Consider the following 25,246-nt stretch of genomic DNA (forward strand, 5'->3'; position numbering starts at 1 on the left):
TCTTTTGTTCAGTACACGTTAACCAGTGCCCGAAATAAGAATGGCATTTAAAGTGTCATAATAGGCAATTTCAAAATTGGTGTAAGTGCAAATAGATAATTGCTTTTTGGCTGATATATGCTGTTTTTATGGATGTTAAGGGTGGAGTAGACATTCTACCCAGATCTGAATCACTTCAGGATTAAATGTGGTAAAGGAAATTTTTTTTTTATTATTTCATTTACTGATCAATCTATTTTGTTCAGTCTCCATCTATTGAACCCCTCAACCAAACTTCATAATGAGACCCATTATCATCTCCATGGCCTAGTTTGATTTCTGATCTTGACAGAATTACCCAAATAAGTGCATTTTAATTGTTAGATTTCCAGAATTGATTACTAATCAGGAAGGATACAGGTAGTTCTTCTATAACTCAATGGTTGCATTCTTGTGCAACCCACATTGTAGAAAAATCAAACTTTTGAAGCAGCACTTCATGTTGGCGATGTAATCATGTTACAGCCAACACAAATTTTAATAGTTTGCATTTTAGAAAGTATCCCAATTTATCAATCATGTTACACCAAAATTAATGTTTAACAAAATGTGCATTATAGCAGAATGACCTGTACTTAGTTTCAAATGGTCAGTAATAGTGTCCTTAACTCCTGAGACAGAGGCCCAGCTTCAAGACTCACCTGCTCCAAAGGTGTGTAACAACATCTCTGAATAGGTTGATTTGAAAATATCTAGTTTCAGATGTCAGGATTTATTTTCTCTTCTGTGGAGATACAAGGAAAATAAAATAACTTGATTGGTGACTATTGTGAATGCTTCTCTGCATGCTGTATTTACTCTTTCAGTAGCCAAAATGTGGGATTTGGGAAAGGGGTTCAAAGTTGCTTACATTTGCCTTGTTTTCTGTTGACACTGCAAATTTTATTCTCTAACCATTCAGTTGCTCCCGGGTCTGGTCACTTTGAGGCTTAACCAGACCGATTCTAACCATCACATCCTAATTGATTGTGAGCGGAATTACAAAATCATGTTCTCTTGTCTACCAAAGCCACTACTTTCTTTTTACCCATTACTGTTTGTCACAAAACTCTACTTCCATTTTGCACCAGATAAGCTTGATCTCATTGAAAACTGTTAGTGTGCATCAAGCTCCGCCTGCCCCATGCTCACTGACCTCCTTTTTGCTTGGTAATATCTTAATTAATATTCTCATTTTTCAAATCCTTCAGTAACCTTAACCCTCCCTTATCCTTAAGTCCTTATAACTCTCTAATCTCTGTACCCTTGAAAGGGGATCTCTCTTCAATCACTTTACCTCTGCCCTCTTTTAAGACACCTGCATAAAAACTCTTTTGATCAAGATGTTGATCAACTGTCTCTTTGGGTATTTGGCACCAGGTTTTGTTAGCTCATGTGTTGAACCTGTAGACATTTTGCTGCTTTTAAAAGATGCAAGTTGTTTAAGAATGAAGAATATCTATTTGAGTTTACTTGATTCTTTTGATGTGGGATTTGAGGTCAATTATGCAACAAAATAAAGCTGTTAACAATCTGATTTTGTGACTTAACAATTTAAGATTTATTTAATTCCAACTGTTATTGACATCAAGTCTGCGCATCAGAGAATATGGATTTGCTCTGCTTCAGATCCTGTGATCTCACAGGAATGGTAATCATATCTAACCTGTGTATTAGTATGTTTAATATGAATTTTGCTGTGTCTCTGTAGATGTTCAGTACTTGGATTTTTTAACCTCTGCTTCAGTCCACAAAATATATCTTTTGATGGCTGCATTCTTTTGCTTAACTTCCATGAGCACCACCAGTGTGTAAGCAGCGTGTATTCTAACCTGATTTAGGTATTGCGGCCTTTCCTCCTCCGACGTATTAAAGCTGAGGTAGAGAAGAGCCTACCACCAAAAAAGGAGGTCAAAATGTATGTAGGCCTTAGCAAAATGCAGAGGGAGTGGTGAGTATACCATATGTGAATATTAGTATGTCACATTGTTTAGTGAGGTGTAATCTTGCAATAGTTTAATGAACTTGGACTGCACTCTAACATCAGTTAGAGCATTTGAAGAATTTAAAAAAAATTGATTTACCCAAGGCACTATGCTATCAAATGTTGACTTGCTGCCATGAATGCTTGCTTCCTTCTGACCTGTATGGCTTTGTGCTTGACAATCTAACATGTCTCAGTCGCTTGAATGCGTATTGATATAATTCAAAGAAAATTGGATTTTCACCAAATCTCTACTGGACTGTTGCTGTTCATGTGTTGCTATTGCAGTACTTTAAAACTTTGTTAGTCTCATTAGGTTTTTTTCACATCTTTTATTTTGTACCTAATTTTTTATTTTTGAAAGAAAGGATATCCTCTTGGCTGAGTATAAATCTCCTGAAACCTGATGAAATACCACTGGGGTATTTGCTCAAAATTCATATTAACAATATCTGTCTAATAGATCAAGAAGTCAGTAATGCTCTTTAAAAATAGACTGTTTACATGGCTCACTAGAGAGCTGCCAAAAAACTAATAGAAATTTAGAAAAAACTTCAAAAAGTGGGAAAGTGATTTGTATATTGCAGGGAGCAGTTGAGATGGATAGTATGGATGCATTTTAGGGAAGGTCATTTAAACACAAGGGAGAGGAATAAAAGGATATGTTAATTTGGGTTACGTAAAGGTGGAGGGATGATTGTGTGTCATACCCAGGCATTGAATTATTAATCCAGAGGGCTTGTTTCTATGCTACTTTGTCTCAAGGTATTTCACACTGGCTTTTTTTGCTGTATCTATCTCTTAAATGGTGGGCGACACAGTGGTTAGCACTGCTGCCTCACAGTGCCAGAGACCTGGGTTCAATTCCCGCCTCTGGCGACTGACTGTGTGGAGTTTGCACATTATTCCCGTATCTGCGTGGGTTTCCTCCGGGTGCTCCGGTTTCCTCCCACAGTCCAAAAACATGCAGGTTAGATGAATTGGCCATGCTAAATTGCCCGTAGTGTTAGGTGAAGGGGTAAAATGTTGGGGAATGGGTCTGGGTGGGTTGCGCTTCGGCGGGTCGGTGTGGACTTGTTGGGCTGAAGGGCCTGTTTCCACACTGTAAGTAATCTAAAAAAAATCTAAAAAATGCACCTTTCCTGGCATGTAAAGAGAGATTTTCTTACTCATGTAAGACCCTGGCCATCAGATTCCTCTATCACCAGTGGTTAATGGATCGTACTTCCTGTCAAAGAGCAAAGACCTTTTGCATTGAATGGGTATTAGTCGCTGGATATGGGTTTACTTGTGAGTCCAGATGGCGCATCCTCTTTAAATGCCAGTGAGGTGATGTTTCTAGGCTTTTTTCTTTAGAATAATGCAATAGTGTTTGATTATAATCACGGTTTCTGCTAAGTTACACAAAGTAGTTTATCTCCAAGTATGTCTAACAAGTTTTAATTCTGGCTTGCTCACAGGTACACCAGGATATTAATGAAGGATATTGACATCCTGAATTCCTCAGGGAAAATGGACAAAATGCGTTTATTGAATATACTGATGCAACTACGCAAGTGCTGCAACCACCCCTATCTGTTTGATGGAGCTGAGCCTGGCCCACCTTACACTACTGACACTCACTTAGTAGTTAACAGTGGAAAAATGGTGGTATTGGACAAACTGCTGCCAAAAGTGAAGGAACAAGGTCAGCTGCAGCTCCGTTCAAGGCTTCTGTTTCCCTTTGTCTTTCCATCTTTCTGCAGTGGTAAAACTGTCTAGCAAAGAGCCATTCAGGCTAAGGTACTATAGAGTTTTGGGACTGGAGGTGACAAATACGGTTCCAATATGCCAGAGGCATAAAGCAAAAATTTACAATTGACAAAGCATTATGGAACAGAAATTAACAGAAAAGGATTACAAATTAATTACCAATGCAGGTATTTATTGAAGATGATTTTAGACTCAATAGCACCTGAAAAGAAGGTTGCTTGAGTTGGCTAAACTAAAATGCAAGGATACCTCAGCTGTTAATTGAATTTTGAAAATGTATTCAATAAAATTCACGTTAATGTAGTAATAAAGATATGGAGTGTAAATCTGAATGATTTGAGAATTGGATTGGCATTAAAGGTGACAATTTTGCAAGGCTTTGTGATTGGATTCAAGTTTAATTGATCACTCGAAGTGCATGTGGATCACCCAAACTTGAATGAAAGACCAAATTAATTTAGGCTCTTGAGGTCAGGAGAAAAAAGTAGCTCCATTTATCAAGACACCCAGTGTAGTGTAAACTACTTGGGATCACCTGTCTACCCTGGTCATTTTGTGTATTCCAAATTATATGACAACATTTTTGTCAGGCTTCGGAACACCAGTGATGCAGACTGCAAGTTCAAAAATGAACCGTTCTGGGATGAATTGCAAGAAATGAAAAGGGGCCTATTGTTGTTAGTCTGAGAGGATAAAAGCAGGCAATGACTGCAAATCATTTGTGAACGATTACTGTGGTGGCAAATTGCACACTGATGTTTTGGATTAAAAATCACCACAGATTGTAATGAAGTGAAAACAGGGCTGGAAATAATCTGTTGGTCTTGCAATATTTGTAGAAGAGAGAAACAGAAGAAACGGGTAGTTCTTCTATAACGCAATGTTGCGTTTTTGTGCAATACCTCATTGTAGAAAAATTGTGCTTTAGAAACAGTGCTTAAAGTGTTTGAGATGTAATAGCATTACAGCCAACACACATTTTAAAAGTTTGCGCTTTAGAAACAGTGTCCCCAACTCATCAGCCATGTTACAGCGAATGCGTGTTAATAAAATGTTGCTATAGTAGAAAGACCTGTATGACTTTAAACCTCTCTCCACGTTGCTAGATTTGCTGAGTATTTGCAGTATTCATTTCTATTTCAGATTTCCAGCATCCACTGTGTGTTTGTACAGGTTTAAAAACTTTGTGAATTGCATCCAGTTTTAGTCACTTTTTTTGCAACAAATTTAAATGCATTGAAAATAGTTCAAAAGAAACTGTTCAAGAAGGTTTGAGTAGCGGCATGGTTTTATTTGCTGGAGGAACAGAGGTTTAAGAAGAAAACAGATTTAAAATGATGAAAAATGTAGGTGAGATTTAAGTAAGCAATCTGTTTAATTTAGAAGTAAACATTTAACCAGAGAATGAAATTAGGAAATTTTGTAAGCTTGGGATGATTGTCCTGTTGCGCGTCATTGAGGCCTGGAGGTTTCCTAAAAAGCTGACTGATCTAATGCCATTAAATATGGGATTAACATATTGGTGAATAAAGTAATTATGTGTTTTTCTTAAATTGGGCTTTGTTTTTGATGCTCAAACTGCAGCATCTAAAATCCAGCTAGAATTTAAACCCCTTCTGATTTGAGGTCAAAGATCATGGGTAGTTCACGTTGCGTGAATTATAAACTGATATCTGTGTTAATTTGATTCCTGTTTGTGACTGACTTACTAAATTAACCTGTGCATTTTCTCACTGTTGAAGAGATTTGATTTTCATTTTGCACTTTAGAAAAAGTACAATTTTGAAGCGTTTCATACCTGCATTGCCATCTTAACTATTGATCAGTATATTACTCTGACATATGATCTTCAATTTCATAGGTTCTCGTGTGTTGATTTTCAGCCAAATGACCAGGGTGCTGGATATCTTGGAAGATTATTGTATGTGGAGAAACTATGAGTATTGTAGACTAGATGGACAAACTCCACATGAGGAGAGACAAGTATGTTTCTTACCCTGTGCTTTTAAAATTGAACCAATTTTGATGTTCAGAAAGTTCCCACTTCTAAATTGGAGTGGGTGGGGATGGAGTCTGTTAATCAGAGTTGCATTGTCTAATGTAATTATTCCATGTTTGGATTTCAAAACTGACTAGCTTTTCAGACAAGGAGCATGAGTTTTCACTTTGAATCTAGCTTTTTTGAAAATGGAAATTTACAGCAGCTTGCAGAACAATTTGGTCTTGATCATTTGTACATTTCTGCTTTAAACTTTGTCTTTATTTCCTTCAGGATTCTATTTCTGCTTTTAATACTCCTGGGAGCTCAAAGTTTATCTTCATGTTAAGTACACGTGCTGGTGGTCTTGGTATAAATCTAGCTACAGCAGATGTAGTAATTCTGTATGATTCTGACTGGAATCCTCAGGTTGACCTGCAAGCTATGGTAGGTTACTGAGCAAAATTTATATACTGAAAGTCATGCTGTTGATCTGGATATCGTATGTAACTTACATGTTTCCATTTTACATCTGAGTATACTAATAAAGTAGCATTTTAGGTTATGGTACTGTCTTGATGTAATTGCAATAATATGTGTTCTGTTTTCCATAGAACAAGTAATCCACAGATTTCATTTGAGTGCTTTGGGTTCTCCTTGTGCGGAAAAAGTCTGTTTGGGGCATTTCAGTCCCATTCAAATTATGAAGTTTAAATTAATTAAAAATTCCTGGCTGGCAGCAACAGTAAGGGGACTTGGCCGCCAGTTGTCCAAATGATTCACCAATGTCCTTTCACACTACATAAGCATAGTGGCTGACTCTTCTTACGGTCTGAAATGATCTGACAAACTACTAAATGCTCCTTTTGGCTTGAGACCTACCTATCAGATGCTTTAATAAGTGAAAATTTTGACCTGGCTTTCCTCTGCAAATCAATTCCTAATGATAACTGGGTAAATGGAGAGAATTAAAAATTGTAGGAAATGTACTTTTTTTTAACGATCAAGGAATATTCTGGAAAATTTGTTTTATCTACTACCCCTACTAAGAGAATTTGTTTATTCAGATTGTTGGGTTTTTGTTAGTTTCTATAATAAGAGGCTGTCTGCCATAAAGTACATTGATATTTTTACAACTGTATACATAGAAATAGAGTTATTGAATGGTTCTGTGACTCTGCTAACATGTAACCTTTCTTTATAAGGATCGAGCCCACAGAATTGGTCAAACAAAAGTAGTCAGAGTCTTCAGATTTATAACAGACAACACTGTAGAGGAAAGGATAGTAGAACGTGCTGAAATGAAACTTAGACTGGACTCTATTGTAATTCAGCAAGGTGAGTATTTTGGGACGAAAATTGAACAGGGAAGGGTCGAACACTTGTCCAGTTATATATTTCAATGCTTAGAGATACTGCATTTAGATGAAATGCAAATCAACCATGGCTTGCTCTCTGCAATTTCATCTCGCGCTCTGATTCTCAGAGGTATAGCACTGATAGAAAATTTGTGATTGGATATTATGTCACTGCTGTTCAAAACATTTCAAAGTCGAACTTGCGTTATGAGAAGATTTACGCTCCATTTTGTTCTTTTTTTTATACAAATAATGACTGACCTACCTACCACCCAAAGGAAACTGAAGTAGCCATCTGGCACAAGTTCCTACTTTTTTGTGAAATAGTCTTAATTCAATTTCACAATCTCCTAAACAAAAATATGCATGAAACTTCTTTACTATGCAATAGAGTATGAATGGTCAATTCATATATATCCCACAGCTGAATTCAGTAGTTTCTGCTTTATTTTTATATCCTTGTATCTGTTTTAATTGTGGAACTGAATTCTTTTAGGAAGGTTGGTCGATCAGAATCTCAACAAACTGGGGAAAGATGAAATGCTGCAGATGATTCGTCACGGTGCTACCCATGTGTTCGCTTCTAAAGAGAGCGACATTACAGATGAAGATATTGATGCTATATTAGAAAGGGGAGAAAGAAAGGTAAAAATAACAATACCAGAGCGGGCAAAACGCCTTGTTTAGCTCATTCAGTGCTGCTATTTCCTGGTCACTTGTTCACTACTGCTGTTACAAAGCTGGTGGTATGAGTACAGTAGGTATCCCTTAATCTGGAACTTGATAAATTTCTTCAAACTTAGTATCAAAAGTTAATTACATTGAAGGGATTGTAGTGTGACAGTTTTGCGCAGTCTTATTCACCATTTGTACCATTGATGTTGGGTCAACAGAGGTGAACTTGAGTTTAAGCATTTGGAGAGACTTTTAAATTCACCTTAAGTTTGATGTGTTTTAGCAAGGTGATTGTCTTAGTTGTTACGTTTGTGGTAAGTTGTTTAAAAACAATTTTTTTTTTTTGCAAAGTAAATCTAATTAATTCACAAATCTCAGTGAAGTTGGGAGCTTTACATCAGTTTTTCTACGCTAATGCAAAATTTTTAGCTGGCAGCTACTAAAGTACAAATGTATAGTTTGAAATGGTTATCATGGACCTTTTACATTAATGTATTTTCTACTCAGCAAATAATTTTGTAGTTTTTATAATCACATTTCTTGGAAATAGCTTTCAATGTAATAGTCTGCTAAAAGCCAAATTAAAATTATATTATTTAGACAATCTAAATATGATGCTATTCCCACCTTCGTGTTGGTTATGATTCAATGCCATGTATGAAACACAAGCTGAGACTCGACTCGTACGCCCACTGGAGCTATTAATGCTCATTGTTCCAACATTGTAAACTTATGAATTTTAAATGCATGAGTTCTTCTGGATGTTGGATTTTCATTAGCACCCCCCCCCTCCCTGAAATGTACAAGGACAATATCTTGTGAAGTTGTACCAATTAACAGTCACCATTCAAATTCTCATCCACGTTTTTCTGTTTTATCTACAGACAGCTGAGCTGACTGAAAAGCTTTCACATATGGGTGAAGGTTCACTTAGAAACTTCACTATGGAGACAGAGGTCAGTGTGTACAACTTTGAGGGCGAGGACTATAGAGAGAAGCAAAAGGTAAGTTTGGTTGCAGCTGGATATTTACATTGATGCATATACTTCCTAATTTCTAAAACCAGATTACTAAATTATTGCTTTATCCACAGTTGGCTCTAACTGAATGGATTGAACCCCCCAAACGAGAACGTAAAGCAAACTACGCAGTTGATGCCTATTTTCGAGAGGCTCTTCGTGTCAGTGAGCCCAAAGCGCCTAAAGTAAGTTTTGGATCAAGTCTTTCCAATGAGATGCTTTCATTCTCTCAACATTTAGTAACCAGGTGGGACTTTAATACCATCTCAACTAAAAGAATTTTACAATACTTGTATTTTGGCAATTGTTGAAGGTTATTCAGAAGAATCAGTGTGTACACTATCTTATACTAGCATGCTGTTGAACAAAGTACACAGGCTTTTCAAAATCTTGACCTGAATTTTTAAAAGAAAAATGATTCATGAGATATGGTCATTGCTGGCTAGGCCAGCACCTGCTGCAATCCCTAAATGCCCAGAGGGCAGTTAAGAGTCAACCACATTGCTGTAGTCCAGAACAGTTAATGATGGTAGATTTCCTTCCCTGAAAAACATTAGTGAACCAGGTGAGGTTTTCTGACAATTGACATTGGTTTCATGATCACCATTAGAATCTCAATTCCAGATTTTTAATTGAATCCAAACTCATCCAGCTGCCATGGTGGAATTTGAACCTGGGTCCCCTGATCAATAGCAGGGTCACTGGATTAATAGTTTAGTGATAATACCACTAGGCCATCACCCCCACCTGAGGGAATATTGTATATTCTATAATCAGATTCTGAGCTTTAAAACATTAAGGGAAAATCAACTGGACTTATTAAAGTTTTTATTTGAAAGAAGTAACATCTAAAGCATTCTTCAAATTCAGATGCAGGTTGGTTAAATTAAGAATTATAGAATCCTTAGTGTGTAAGCAGGCCATATAGCTCATAAAGTCCACGTCAACCCTCCTGAAGAGCACCCTACCCAGATCCGCCCTCTCCACTGTACCCTGCATTTCCCATGGCTAACCCACCTAGCCAATAGATCCCTGGACGCTGGGCAATTTAACATTGCCAATGCACCTAACCTGCATGTCTTTGGTCTGCGGGGGGAAGCCAGAGCATCCGGAGGAAACGCCACAGACATGGGGAGAGTGCGCAAAATCCATACAGACAGTTGCGCGAGGGTAGAATCAAAACTGGGTCCCTGGCACTGTGAGGCAGCAGAGCTAGCCACTGAGCCATGAATGAAGGTGAACAGAAACCTATTGCATATTTTATGTTCTCATGTGGATCTGATATTTTCTTGCTTGTAAATGTTTAGCTTTGTGCTTTATATTTTCCTAGGCTCCTCGTCCACCAAAACAGCCCAATATTCAGGACTTCCAATTCTTTCCCCCTCGGCTGTTTGAACTACTAGAGAAAGAAATCCTGTATTACAGAAAAACCATTGGTTACAAGGTGAAGTGTTCGTTGTCTGAAAGTCTGTATTTGTGAACTAGCTAGAACTAAGTCTCCAGATTTTGTACTAATAATAACACCCAAACTTAAGAGTGAAGATAGTAGTCATTGACCTCTAACACCAAGACACTAGCTACTGAAAAACTATCTGTTTTTATTTGCATGTGTGTTTTTGAACCAATAATATCCACTGCATTTCTATAAAGGGCCACTGGGAGGTGCATGATATTGAGCTGATGTGTCTGATCTTTTTGGCTCCCTCTCCTCTTCCACATTGTTTCCTCTAATTTCCCCCCCCCCCCCCCCCAAGCACTTTGTGTGCTGATTGTTTATTTGTGAAGAATATAATAACAATAATAAAAGATATTCAGCTGTAATAGTTTTCATGAGATTTGGGGGAAAGAAGGATTTGAAGCTATGACATTTACTTCTGGGGTAAATGGTTGAGACAGGAAATGTGAATATTGAACGCTAGATTGGATAGCTAGATTTAAGATAAGGGATAAGAACATGATGGGCGAATGCATTTGGAGCGGTTTGCAAAAATGTAAATGCTGCATGGCCTATTTCAGTGTTGCATTTCTGAATTTTCTAGTCAACAGTGCACATTTTAAGAGGCGAGATGAATTTGATGTTGAAACATTGACCACTGGTAGTTATTTGGTCTTTATCTAGTGAATATCCAACAGTGTCGTCTTAATGTTATTGAATTGACTTGTTAGCTAAGGATGAGGCAACATTGAAGCAGTGCATCAAATAAAAAGTATGAATTTCACTCTAGGTGCCACGTAATCCTGATCTACCAAACTCAGCTCAAGTACAGAAAGGAGAACAGTGCAAAATTGATGAGGCTGAACCTCTGAATGATGATGAGCTTGAAGAAAAGGAGAAACTGTTAACGCAGGTAACATTGCTATTTCTGAGTGTTGTGCAATCTCCAGCAGAACTTTGCAAATGAAGCCTAACAATACAACTGTATGGTTATGGCCTGTGTTACTATAAGAAGTTTATGAAGCCACAGGAGTTCTCAGTTCTTGTATTTTATCAAGTATGATTGAACAGGTTTAGAACTTGTTTCTTCTTTGATGAAAGTAAACTGAAAATGCTGGAGGCCTTTCACAATCTGAGAGGATTTGATAAAATGGATTAGAATTCCACCTTTGGGAGGGGCCACAATTATGAGATGTTAATTTCAGTAGAAAGTTCAGAAGAAGCATTTTTGTGTTACTACATGGCACTGTACTACAGGCGCAGTTTTGGTACTAATGTGTTTAGGCTGGATAAACCCATGTGGAAGAAAGAAGTACAGAAGAACCTTGATTGTCCAAAGGGCACAGACTGGGTGTACTTTGTTTGGTTAATTAAATTCCGGATAATCGAATGCCGGATAACGTTGTTTAGCCAAGTATCGGGACCTTACAATCTTGCCAGATAATCCGATATTCGGATAATCGAAGTTCCTCTGTAGCAGATTGTAATGCTGGTGGAGAAGGGTTGGAATGACCTATTTTGCGCTGTACATTCTATGTGATATTAACAAAATCTTGGTAAATATGGGATCATTTGCTTTAACCATATCAAATATATCAGATACAGAAATAGAAATTGAGAATGTGGGAAGCACATCAGATGGTCAGACAGTGTCAGTGAGAAAAATAAGTTTAATATTTCAGGTCAGTTTGGCTTTTGTTAGAATTCATTAGTATCTGATAATTTTACCTGGTTTTTATGGAAGTGAGGCTTCACTCCATTTCAAGTTAATGGTTTCCTGTTTGGTGAAACTCCAAAGCAGTGATTATGTATTACTTCTCTGGATATTTTTAAAAATTAATGTTTTAGTACATGCCCATTGTGACAATATTCGCATGTATATTCATCTCTGCGTTTCAATTCTGTTTAATTGTAAAAGTAAGAATTTGACACTTTTTCATTATGGAAGGAGGGTATCCTTGATGTATTTTGCTCCTGAGTTAACTTTGCTTGAGTAGAGAATCCAGTTTATTGGAGGTGCTATCTTGTGGTTAAGATGCTAAATAGACTCCTCATAGAATCATAGATCCCTACAGTGTCGAAACAGGCTATTTGGCCCAAAACCACAACGCCCCTCCCTCCCAGAGTAACCACCCAGAACCCCATTCCCCTAGCCTATTACGCTACATTTACCCCTAATTAATGCACCTAATCTACACATCCTTGAACACTATGGGCAATTTAGCATGGCCAGTTCACCAAACCTGCACATCTTTGGACTGTGGGAGGAAACTGGAGCACCTGGACGGAACCCACGCAGACATAGAGAGAATGTACAAACTCCACACAGACAGTCGCTTGAGGCCCTGGTGCTGTGAGGCAGCAGTGCTAACCACTGAGCCACCATGCCACCCTGTCAGAAGTCAGTGATCCCTTGGCAATATTTAAGGAGAAGAGGAGTTCTTCTGGTACCTTGCCAGTATTTATTCTTTAGTTAACATCAGTAAAACAGATTCTACATAATTTCTTTCAAATTTGTTGAAGCTGTTCTTGGATAACTAGAGGATACCAGTGCTTCAGAAATGCAATTTTCATATCCATCACAAAAAAGATTAATTTTTAAAAAGAAACAAACTCTGTGTGCTCTTTTACTAAGTTGTGTAGAATATACAGTTTTCTGCCATCTTCTTTTGGTTGCTGCTGTGTTGTGCAGTTGTCTATTTTACAGCAAATGTAATGTTTGACAGGGATTTACCAGCTGGACAAAAAGAGACTTTAATCAGTTCATCAAAGCAAATGAGAAGTGGGGTCGTGATGACATTGAAAATATTGCCCGTGAAGTAGAGGGGAAAGTTCCTGAAGAAGTGATTGAATATTCTGGTAAGATTTTCAGCTTTCAATTGAAAGATTATGCCTGCCATTTTCTGATCACCTTGTTTTGCAAAGTATCCATTTGTTTTATTCTGGTTGTTCTTATCACCTGCACCACTTTATTATGGATGGCCCTGTTACTATAGATTGACTTACTGACTACTGTTTCTTTAAGCTGTGTTCTGGGAAAGATGCAATGAGCTCCAAGACATTGAGAAGATTATGGCACAAATAGAAAGGGGAGAAGCTAGAATCCAAAGGAGGATCAGTATTAAGAAAGCACTGGACACAAAGGTAATGTTCAGTTATGTTTCAGTTTCCATTTATAGAAATAGAAGTACACTTAATGGAATTAATAGTCAAACATTATGCATATTAACAATTTCACACATTTGCTGTGTAGCTGTGCTGTTTTACTACAGTAATACTCCTCTGTCCTTCAATAGATTGGACGTTACAAAGCACCTTTCCACCAACTGAGAATAGCATATGGTACAAATAAAGGGAAGAATTATACAGAAGAAGAAGACAGATTTCTGATCTGCATGTTACACAAGCTGGGGTTCGACAAAGAAAATGTTTACGATGAGCTTAGACAATGCATTCGAAACTCTCCACAATTCAGATTTGACTGGTTCCTTAAATCAAGAACTGCTATGGTAACTAGCTTGCAACTTGGCTAACTAGATTTTCCTATTAAAAAATTTGCTCCAACTTCTAGTCAAAGTCATAGTTTGTTTATATCTAAATATTCGATCAACATTCTGTCGCATTAAAAAGAACTACCTGCATTTGTTGCTTTACTTTTAGGAGTTGCAAAGACGATGTAATACTTTAATCACTCTAATAGAAAGAGAAAACTTGGAACTTGAAGAAAAAGAGAAAGCAGAAAGGAAAAAGCGTGGACCAAAAACTACATCGGTAATATTCTTCATTTATACTATGAGATATAGTCTTCAGTTGTACTTTTTCTCTCCCCCCACACTCTCTCTCTGAAGTTGCAGCAGGGCTATCTTGCAGAGATTGCTTTGCTTTGCTCTGGTGGTATTGCGTACTCTCCTTCAGAAGGGGCAACATTAGGTTGAATATTTGTGCATATATAGGTGTATAGATCTTTAAAATGTCATTAACTGAAACAGAACAGGATTGGCGCAGTGCCTGACTGTATGGAATTTGCACATTCTCCTCATTTCTGCATGTTGTTCCTCTGGACGCTCCAGTTTCCTCCCAGAGATCAAGCTGTGCAGGCTAGATGGATTAGCCATGGGAAATGCAGGCTTGCAGGAAGAATGTAGGGGAATGGGTCTGGATGGAATGGTCTTTTGGGGGGGTGTCAGTGTGGACTTGATGGGCTGAATGGTCTGCTCCAATACTGTAGGGACTCTTCAGTCAAAAAAATGAATTCAATGCTGACCTTTATACCTAGAGGACTTTTGAAAAAATATATATGTACTTGTGGGCATTGCTGGCTGGCCAGCATATATTACCCATCCCTAGCTGCCCTTGAATTGAGTGGCTTTACTAAGCTATTTCAGAGGGCAGTTGAGAATCAACCATATTGCTGTGGATCTGGAGTCACATATAGGCCAAACCAGGCGAAGGTGGCAGATTCCACACACCCCCACTCCCAAGGAACATTAATGAGCCATGTGGAGTTTTCCCAACAATTGGCAATGGCTTCCTAGTCATCAGTAGATTCTTAATTCCAGATTTTTACTTTCATTTATTTGAATTCAAATTCCTCCTTCTGCCATGGCAGGATTTGAACTCTGGTCCCCAGAAAGTGGGCTGAGTTTTCTCGATTGATAAGTCTAGTGATAATTGCCTCCCAATAGTACAAAGACGCAAAAACTATTCTGCAATTATACAAAGCTCATTAGTTATCCCACTGTGAGCAGTTCTGGGTACCATACCTTACAAAGGATATATTGGCCTTGGAGAGAATAAAATGAAGGTTTCGAAGATTTATACTTGGACGTCAGGAGTTATATGGAGAGATTGTACAAATTAGGCTTGTTTTCTTTAGCATTTAGAAGGTTAAGATATGTTTTGATCAAAGTCTTCCAAGATATTAACTGGGAAAGACAGGGTGGATAAAGATAAACTCTTCCCATCAGTTGGAGATTCTAAAAATAAGAGGCAGTCTGAGAATTAGGGTTTGGGCTGTTCAGGAGAGATAACAGGAAGCACTTCTACCTGCAAGATGTTTCGAAGTATTCCACAAATGGCAGTGATGCCTCAGTTAAGTTTAAATGAGATTTTCTTTTAAGGGATATGGGCCAAAGGCAGGTGTATGGAGTTGGGCAACAGATCAGGCTTGATCTCATTGAATGGTAGAGTAGGCTTGAAGGGCTGATGGCCTACTATGTTGCTAAAATGACATCTGACTCAATTCTTTTTTTCCCAAAATCAGCTAGTAAAATTGAACAGGCTTTGAAAAGGGATGTAGGAAAGGTGTTGGTAAACCTGTTTACAGGGCTGTATGGTGAGAAAATGCTGGCTTGGACTGGTTAGACTGATTAGTCTAAATGCAAGAATAAAATGAAGTTACTGGTTGACAGTAGTTCTGCAAGACAGTTTTTGTCTTAGCTTTATTAAGCGTGGCTTTGTATGACCTGATTCAGCCCTAATTGATCTGTTGGTGCACTACCATATCCAATTAGCAATAGAAGAGTGACTTTGATATCATGTAAAGAGTATCATCCTTAATTGAGGAAAATTCTCAACTTTTAAATTATAAAAATAAAACTATATGCTTGGTTTTTGTCCATCTTTACTCTTTGATATAATTGCCTGAGTACAGAAAGCAGTGATGGCAGTGATGCCTCATCATGACCACAATGATGTGAGAATGAGGTAGGTTTCCTTCCGTTAAGATTAAGCCTGTCATGCTTTTGACCACATTCCGAGAATTTTATATTATTGGTTGATTTGTATGTTTTGTTTTTAAATTCTCAAAGTATGTCAAGATTTTAAACTTTGAGTGCCTAGAGTGTTAGCACAAGTGTCTGTACTCCAATTTCTGTAATATGATTGCAATACCATGTCCTTCTGAAACCTAGGGTGTCCAATACACAGGGTCGTGATTTTTTTGTCCCTATTTTCATATCTATTGTTTATCACTTAAATATTTTAAACTAAATGTGTTATATACATACAATTAAGCATACAACTTCGAATATTCAGAGCTGTTTTAATGCCTTTGTTTCAGGCACAGAAACGTAAATCGGATGGAGCACCGGATGGGCGTGGCCGAAAAAAGAAGCTAAAACTTTGAATTGTCTATGCTCATCATGTCTGCATAGTTAATGTATTTCAGTTCTACTGAGGATGTATAAAGCTTTGATAGCAATCTCGTATGTGGTATTACAGCATCATTCCCACTGGAATAGTAGGAATTAATGTAGTCTAGAGTTTATTGAATTTTAAACAGCTGTGCTGAATATTTTTTTCTACCATGTAATAAAATGGCTTCCATTAAAATCCATGGATTATTTCTACACTTGTTTTATAAATGAGCCAAATACAACTTTGTTCTGTTTCTGGAATTTGTTTTTTCTCCTTTAAACTAGGGGAAAACATGGTTCAACTGCTCCAAACTGATGGTAATCTCAGAATAAAAACTTGCTTGACAGATTTAGTTCTTTCAGATGGTTAAGCTGGGTGCTGGTCACTTAACTTCAAGGCTGTAGATATTCTTCAAAAAAAACAAACTTGTTTTTTGAAATTTTTTGTGCACTAATCTTTTTTTAAAATATATTTTTATTAAGAAAAATAGATTTTTAAATATTACAAATACAAAACAATGCAATTCAAAACAGTACAAGAATAGTACAAAAATAAACCCAAATAATAAAAAAATTCCCCAACCCACCCTCCTGTACAAATGTATAAACATATATAGAGAAATATAAAATTTAAAAAAACCTAAACTAGCTATTTAACTAAATAAATAACAACAAACAAATAAATAGTAATAACTCAGCGCAGCCAAACAAAACACTCATACGTTCACAGTTCCTCCTCCCTGGATATTCGACTCATGAAACACAATCGTTACGGCTATATAAAAGCCCTTGTTAGTGTGGCAGATAAATCTGTGTGGTATTTCAACAAGGGTTGCCATGTCTTGTAAATATTCTCAATTTTGTGGTGTACCATATTTGTGAGAAAATCCAGGGGAATATGTTCTATAACAATCTTCCGCCAACCCGACAGGCCTGGGGAGTTTTCGGATATCCAACCTAGCAAGATATTCTTCCTCGCACAGAACGTAAGAATATTGAAAAGTTTTTTTTCTTATGCGCGTCTGCGGGAAATACAATGGGTGGGCCTAAAAGGAGAGAAATAGGCTCCTTCTCCACCCCTACGCCCAAAATCCTCTCCATTGCACCTGCCACAGCACTCCAATATATTTGAAGCCTATCGCAAGACCAAAGACAATGGGTAAGAGTGCTCATGCAGACCTTGCACTTGGGACATGCTGAAGATACCCTTGGTTTAAATTTTGACAAATAGTCTGGGGCCAAGTGGACCCTGTGGAGAATTGTCAACTGTAAAGCATGGGTCCTATTGCAAATTGATATCTTCCTTGCATTCTCCCAAATATCCTCCCATGCCTCTGAAGAAACTTCAACACCCAGCTCTCTTTCCCACATCTTGCAGAGTCGATCAGACTCCTCTGAGGTGGCACAAAGGTGTAAACAAAGATGTTTTGCCAATATTAACTTCCCTCTGCTGAATTGCCCTCCATGCTTTAACAGTATTGATGACTATTGGGTTATGGCAATATTCCCTAACTGTCCTCACTTTGTCCAAAAGCAGCAAACTTATAAGAAGGCACCTTGCCTGGGAGGCTTTGATATCTAGCCATATTGAAAGAGGGTCCCCACCTCTTTCACCCAATCAAAAGTGAGCTTAATTGGTAATTTTTAATGGCCAGAAGGTCTACTACTCCCACCCCCCCAATCTGTGAGGCAACTGCAATTTGGCTAATTTAATGAGGGGCCGTTTACGGTGCCAGATAAAGGAGCTGAACAGCCGTTCAATCTCGACTGTCTATTGAGAATCAGGGGGAGCATCCATATAGGGTATAGCAAACGATGGAGAATATTCATCTTAATAAGCGCTATCCGACCCAACCACGAGACTGGAAGTGCTTCCCATCTTTGAAGATCTTGTTAATTTTTCCACATGATTGAGTAAAATTGGCTTTGAACAGCCAATCCAGAACTGGAGTAATGAATATGCCCAAATACACAAAACCCCCCTGTGACCACCTAAATGGGAATCTATAGTCACTCTCAAGAGCCAACTCTTTCGTAAGACCACCCATAGGCATAGCCTCTGATCTAGCAAAATTAATCTTATACCCTGAAAAAGTGCCAAACGCGTGAATGCATTGTATCAGGCGAGGCACTGAAACTGCTGGATTTGTCAAGAAAATTAGAACGGCGTCTGCATACAACGAGATTTTATGTAATTTTGACCCCATTTCTGGAGCTGATATATTGGGATCCCCACGAATGGCCCCTGCCAACGGTTCAATCGCCAACATAAAAAGTAATGGTGAAAGGGGACAGCCCTGCCGGCTGCCCCTAGAAATATTAAAATTGCTTGATTGTACCTCGTTGGTAATGTCCGCAGCGAGAGGTACACTGTAGAGAACCTTGACCCATCTTATGAAAACTTCACCCAGACCCAACCAATCTAGAGTATAGAAAAGGTATGGCCACTCAACTCGGTCAAATGCCTTCTCTGCATCTAAAGAAATCACCAATCCCTGTATTGACTGCTTGAATTATGTTAAGCAGCCTCCTAACATTATTGGAGGATCTGCGACCCTTTATGAAGACCATCTGATCCTCTTTAATAATAGTGGGTAATACAGTCTCCAGCCTTAACGCGAGAGCCTTAGAGAGGATCTTAAAGTCCACATTTAAGAGCGAGATGGGCCTGTATGAAGCATAGTCTTCCAGATCCTTCCTTTTTTTAAGGATGTGAAATATTAGCCTCTCTCAGACATGGGCGATAATCATGATTGTATGAATCATTATACATATTCAGCATCGGGCCTGACAGTATACATATAAATTCCTTATAGAATTCACTGGGAAATCCATCAGGATCGGGTGCCTTTCCACTCTGAAGCTGCCTCACAGCTTCCTGCACTTCTTGCTCTGATAATGGGGCATTGAGAAAGGACTGTTGTTCGGAGTCACACCCGGGAGCTTCAGGTCTCTAAAAAAGGATTCCATATTGGCCTGCCCCTCCTTACAATTCTCAGATTGATATAACTTAGAGCAGAATCTCTGGAACGCCACATTAGAATCACATGTTAGGTTCCCAGACCCCTCCCTAATCGCTGTAATGGTTTGTGGGGCACTCCTCTTTCTGGCAAGCTATGCTAAGTATTTGCCTGGCTTGTCACCATGCTCGTATAACTTTTGCTTTGCAAAAGCCAGCTCCTTCTTTGCCGTCTGCGTGAGCACGGAATTTAGTGCAGATTGCAGTGCCGTAATCCTCTGTAGTTTGACCAACGAGGGTCTGTCAAAATAGGCCTTCTCGGCTGCCTTCAACTATGCTTCAAGGAGACGTTGTTGCTCACCCTTCTGCCACTTCCTACTGGTGGAATATAACTAACCTTCTGGCATAAGCTTTGGCAGTTTCCCAGAGAACAGATGAGCTATCAACCGAACCTATGTTGATGTCTCGGAATGCCCGAAATTCCCTAGAGAAGTACTCCACAAACCTACTGAGAATAAAGGGGTCCATTCGCCAGTACCTTGAATCCACTGTAACATCCTTAATCTTAACCATAAGGTACACTTGCACATGATCAGAGATGGCAACATGACCAATCATACAAGATGCCACCAGATCCAGAGTTAACACAGGGGTCAGAAAAAAATCAATCCTTGTGCAACATCTGTACGGATTGGAGAAAAATGTGAAATCCCTACCTATAGGGAGGAGACGCCTCCAGACGTCCACCAACCCTAATTCCCCACACAGACCCAATAACTGTTTAGTTTGTGCAGAGGGTATTGAGGAACCTTCAGGCAACCTGTCTACTGTGGGGTCCATGAGACAGTTAAAATCTCCCCCTATAATGATATGCCAAGACTTGAGACTTATCAGTTTATAAAAAGCATCTACCAAGAATTTAAGAGGATGAGCTGGAGGACAATAAACATTTAAAACGCCATATTCTTCCCCATTTATCAAGGCTTTAAAAATTACAAACCTCCCGTATGTGTCTTTAACACATTCCAACAATTTAAATGGGAGATTTTTCCTAACTAATATAGCCACTTCCCTACTTATGGTATTAAATGATGAAAAATAAACTTGGTCAAAGCCATTCTGCTGTAATTTCAGATGCTCCTTGTCATCCAAATGTGTCTCCTGTAACAAAGCAATATCCACCTCCTTTCTAAGACTCAAGAGTACCTTCTTCCTTTTAATTGGTGAGTGACTTCCCTTGATATTCCAGGTACACCAATTTAATCAAATCATTAGCCATAATCTTCTGCAATTACATTTAAATTCCAGAGAGGAGGAACCTGAACCACAAATTGCTGAGCCTTAGTGTCGCATGGTCCACCAAATACAAAAACTACATAAACTAAAACCACTACATTTAACAAACATACGAAATTATTAAAAATAAAAACCAACAAAAACCAGAAAACAAACCAACATTTAAAGCACCAACAGCGCTGAGTAGGGGGACTCACCCCTGCCCGGAGGGGGCAACTACCCATCCCGAACGGCCCATAAATAGGCATTGAACCATCTCAACTACCTTCACTTTTCCCAGCTAGAGCCACCATCGCAAGCACAAGCTAAAAAGAATAAACACCTCATAGAATATCAATATGAATAAAAAAAGGGAGAAATAAATACCCCACCCATCCTATGTCCTAACTTAGAAATTTAAAATGTACATCTTAACCACTGCCAGACATAGTTTGTACCAAATTACTATCAATAGAGGAAAAAAACAAAGCTCTAACCGGATTTCCTCCATTTCTTTTACAGAATGATAAACGCATACCCAAGCAACAATATTTATACATACTACAATTGTTTAAATTAGGTTAGTTTGTCCACAAAGTCTCTTGCCTTCTCCGATGTGTCAAAGAGATGCGTAGATCCATCTAAGGTGATCCGAAGTACTGCCGGATATCTCAGAGTACTGAATCCCAAGCTCCCTCAGTCTTCTCTTGACACCATGATACGATTTTCATTTCTGGATCACCGCCACTTAGAAGTCCTGAAAAAACATGATCTTAAACCCCTCGTAAATTAGGGCCTTTTGATCCTTCCCCTGGAGTCTGGAAGCCTCCATGACTCTCTCCTTATCCCAGTAATGATGGAACCGCACCAGGAGAGGACGAGGGTGTCGACCCAGACCCGACCTCCGCGCTGCGACCCAGTGAGCCCTCTCTATCTTCAATCCTCTCATGTCAGCCTCCAAATCAAGGAATTTCGGAAGCCAATCTTCAACAAATTCCACAGGCCGATCACTTTCCTTACCCTCAGGTAGACTGATGCCCCTGTTTTCAAGATCATCCACTTGGTCACGCAAATTATGAACCTGCATCTTCAGGGCTTGGATCTCATCCTTGAATGAACTGGCATCAGGCACTGTGACCCTGTGCTTCACCTCATTCGTCCTCTTCTCCAGGTCCCCAGCTGCTGCTCATGCTTCTGCAGCATGAGAGAGACTGGAACCAGCTTTTCTTCAATCTGTTTCCCCAGCATCTCACGAGTCTTCCCAAGCTGGTTCACCAGGTCCTGGAGAGCAATCGGCTCCAAGGCTGCTGCAGGCTGAGCTGCAGACCTGGCCTCAGATGCTCCTCCTCCCTTTTTAAGCATTTCTGGACAGCTGAAAATACAGGTAAGTCAATTTTTAGATGTTTCTTGGAACTCCACAATCTTTCCAATGCCCCAAGAAATCCCGATGACCTGGGTTGGGCGGGTTAAAGGACCGTCCTGTTCCTGCTGCAATGCGAGGCTCTGCAGTGCGATCTTCTCAGATCACCGACACTTTTGATCCCCCGTTCACTAATCTTAACATGACACCAAAACAAAGTTGAGAAATAGGGCAAAAACTCCTATTACAGAGACTGAATCCCAGAGAAATATCACTTCTCACCTTTTTAAATACTTGAGTCCATGATAATTAGAGTCATAGAGACGTACAGCATGGAAACAGACCCTTCAGTCCAACCCATCCATGTTGACCAGATATCCCACCCCAATCTAGTCCCACCTGCCAGCACCCGACCCTTCCTATTCATATACCCATCCAGATGTCTTTCAAACGTTGCAATTGTAAAGCGTCCACGACTTCCTCTGAGAAATCGATGCTGGTTAGAGGCGTACTTTGCACCAAAGGCAGTTGTGGTTGGTGGAGGTCTGTCATCTTGACACCAGAGAGTTCATCAGTAGCCTTCCTTCATCATGATTCACATTCTAAAGCAGTTCATGTCCAAATGCAACAAGATCTAGATAATATATTTTGGGATGACAACTGAAGTAACATTTATGTTATAAATATCAGACCCATGACCATTTTGAACAAGAGGGAATCTAACCATTCTTGACAACTTATTTACCACACTGAAACCAAACTCCCCGCTACCAATATCCTCGGGGTTACCATTGACCAGAAACTAAACTGGACTAGCCGTAAGCACTTCTGGTACTCAGAGTGGAGTCAGGAGCTAGAAATATTGCAGTGAGTAACTCAACTAATGCCCCTAAATCTGTAATACCCCACTACTTGAATGTGTGCAGGTATAACACAACACAAATGTTCAGTATCTCCTCAACCAGTGCTCAATAACAGCAGTCTACCATCTACAAGATCCATTGCAGAAATTCACCAGATTGCACCTTTTGACCTCATGAACATTACTTTCTTGAAGCACAATCTGAAATACTTGCAGGTCTTCCCAAGCCAATTACCATCCTGACATGGACAAATATTGCTTTTTGAAAAAACTTGCTGGGTTAAATTTCTAGAACCTCCAACTGCATCATGGCATACTGATAGGAAGTTGAAATACAGCATGGAAACAGGCCCTGCAGCCCAACTACTCCACACCGACCCTCCGAAGAGTAACCCACCTAGACCCATTTCCCTCTGCCTAATGCACCTAACACTATGGGCAATTTAACATGGCCAATTCGCCTGACTGTGGGAGGAAACCAGAGCACCTGGAGGAAACCCACACAGACGCAGGGAGAATGTGCAAACTCCTCACAGGTAGTCGCCCGAGGCTGGAATTGAACCTGAGGTAGCAGTGCTAACCACTGAGCCAACGTGCTAGTGTGGTCTGACTTTTCAAGTAAACTTAAAGTGCAGGCTCAGCTGCCTGAATGGAAAGGCAGGGAGACAGGCTGTTCCAAAATAGATACATGTAACAATTGGCTGTCAATAGATACCTGAGTTTCCGTCGCTGAGTTGACAATTCAAATTTAACCAATTCGTTTAAATTATGCTCAGAATACCAGAAACCGATGGAATTTGAATTTTATTGTTTTGATACCTGGAAACCATTCAAATCATAAGAACTTAATGTGTCATGGGTATATACACCTAGCATTTTGAAAATTACAGTGAGAGCAACTGCCCATCTAACATCTTGCTCTCAAAGAAAAACACTTTATCAAAGGTATCTTTTCATGTAAAACATACTTGCAGTAAAATGAAAGATGATGACCCAGGGAGATCAGACAGAAGGTTGAAGACCGCAGAGAAGACAAAGACTGTCAGCTTGAGATTAAGTTAATGTAATGTTTAATAATGGTGGTATTGGAACAGCATTTTTTGTAGAGTTGGGATCAGAAGGTAAGTAGTTAAGAAAAGGGGGGGCTTGAATTTTGTGAGTAGGTTCTTAACTGAGCAAAAAGAAAATTAAGAAAGAGAAAGGGAGAGAGAATTTGAACTTCAGAAGTTGTGAATTAGACTAGATTCCCTACAGTGTGGCAACAGGCCCTTCAGCCCAACCAGTCCACACCGACCCTCCGAAGAGTAACCCACCCAGACCCATTTCCCTCTGACTAATGCACCTAACACTATGGGCAATTTAACATGGCCAATTCACTTGACCTGCACATCTTTGGACTGAGAGAGGAAACCGGAGCACCCGGAGGAATCCCCACGCAGACACTGGGCGAATGTGCAAACTCCGCACAGACAACTGTGGTTGGAATTGAACCAGGGACCCTGGTGCTGTGAGGCAGCAGTGCTAATCACTGAACCAGTGTGCTGCCCCTATACTTGAATAATAGTCAAATGTTTTTGACTACCGGTCAGGAAAGTCAAGCTAGCAGGATGGAGATGAAGGGAGAAAGTAGGGGTGTCTACAAAATGTTAAAACATTACCTCATTTCAATGAGAAAAATGTTGAAGCCTCCTTGATTTCATTTGAAAAATTTGGCAAGGCAGATGGAGTGACCAGAGAACTTCTGGGTAATGCGTGTTCAGGTAGGCTGGTAGGCAGAGCTAGTGGGGTAATCAAGAGATTATGCAAATGTCTAACAGGCTATTTTGAGTGATTATGAATTGGCACCAGAAGCGTATAGATAGTGGTTCAGAAACAAAGAAGAAACCAGGTCAGACTTAGATTGATTCGAAAGAATTAAACATGGCAATTTTGATAGATGGGTGCAGGCCTTAAAAATTGACAGACTTGGGGCTCTAAGAGAAATTATACTGCTGGAGGAGTTTAAAAACTCATTTCCAGAGATGATGATAACTTATGTGGATGAACAGAAAGTTCAAGAAGTGAGAAAAGCAGGAGAGATGGCAGATGAATATGCAATGGTGCATAAGGTGAAATTTAGCTTCCGACAGGGATTTCATCCCCTGAGGGATAAAATTTGGGAGAAGGTGACATCTTTCATTATAAAACAAAGAGTAAAGCACACTGGGAATAGTTTACCACAGGTGAAAAAAGAAACCCAAGAGGGTGGAAAGGAAGCGAAAGGACTCGAGTATTTTCACTGTACTGGAGTGGTAAACAAAACTACAGTGTCGGTGGTTTAAGAAAGGCACTGGGAAAAGGTGTCTTCACTGCCATAAGGAGCGATGTGTAAAGTCACAGTGCTGGTCATTGAAAAAAGGCACTATGTGGTAAGGGAGGCTAAACCAGTGGGATT

General features: G+C 39.3%; 1 protein-coding gene across 1 annotated transcript in view; it reads left to right on the top strand.

Annotated features, from left to right (window-relative positions):
* Positions 1-16,602, top strand: part of smarca5 (SNF2 related chromatin remodeling ATPase 5) — a 32,439-nt gene extending 15,837 nt beyond the window's left edge. The window contains exons 10-24 of the mRNA XM_043674301.2: positions 1,860-1,969; positions 3,463-3,689; positions 5,616-5,737; positions 6,027-6,179; positions 6,938-7,070; positions 7,587-7,735; positions 8,650-8,769; positions 8,859-8,969; positions 10,115-10,228; positions 11,010-11,132; positions 12,946-13,078; positions 13,245-13,363; positions 13,516-13,728; positions 13,880-13,990; positions 16,281-16,602. Coding sequence (XP_043530236.1) covers positions 1,860-1,969; positions 3,463-3,689; positions 5,616-5,737; positions 6,027-6,179; positions 6,938-7,070; positions 7,587-7,735; positions 8,650-8,769; positions 8,859-8,969; positions 10,115-10,228; positions 11,010-11,132; positions 12,946-13,078; positions 13,245-13,363; positions 13,516-13,728; positions 13,880-13,990; positions 16,281-16,346 — 2,004 coding nt within the window. The 3' untranslated portion in view covers positions 16,347-16,602. The remainder of the gene's footprint in view (positions 1-1,859; positions 1,970-3,462; positions 3,690-5,615; positions 5,738-6,026; positions 6,180-6,937; positions 7,071-7,586; positions 7,736-8,649; positions 8,770-8,858; positions 8,970-10,114; positions 10,229-11,009; positions 11,133-12,945; positions 13,079-13,244; positions 13,364-13,515; positions 13,729-13,879; positions 13,991-16,280) is intronic.
* The last annotated feature ends 8,644 nt before the right edge of the window (positions 16,603-25,246 follow it).

This window comes from Chiloscyllium plagiosum, unplaced genomic scaffold, assembly GCF_037043375.1.
Source record: "Chiloscyllium plagiosum isolate Xiang-an unplaced genomic scaffold, Cpla_swu_hap1 HiC_scaffold_36, whole genome shotgun sequence".
Classification (NCBI taxonomy): domain Eukaryota; kingdom Metazoa; phylum Chordata; class Chondrichthyes; order Orectolobiformes; family Hemiscylliidae; genus Chiloscyllium; species Chiloscyllium plagiosum.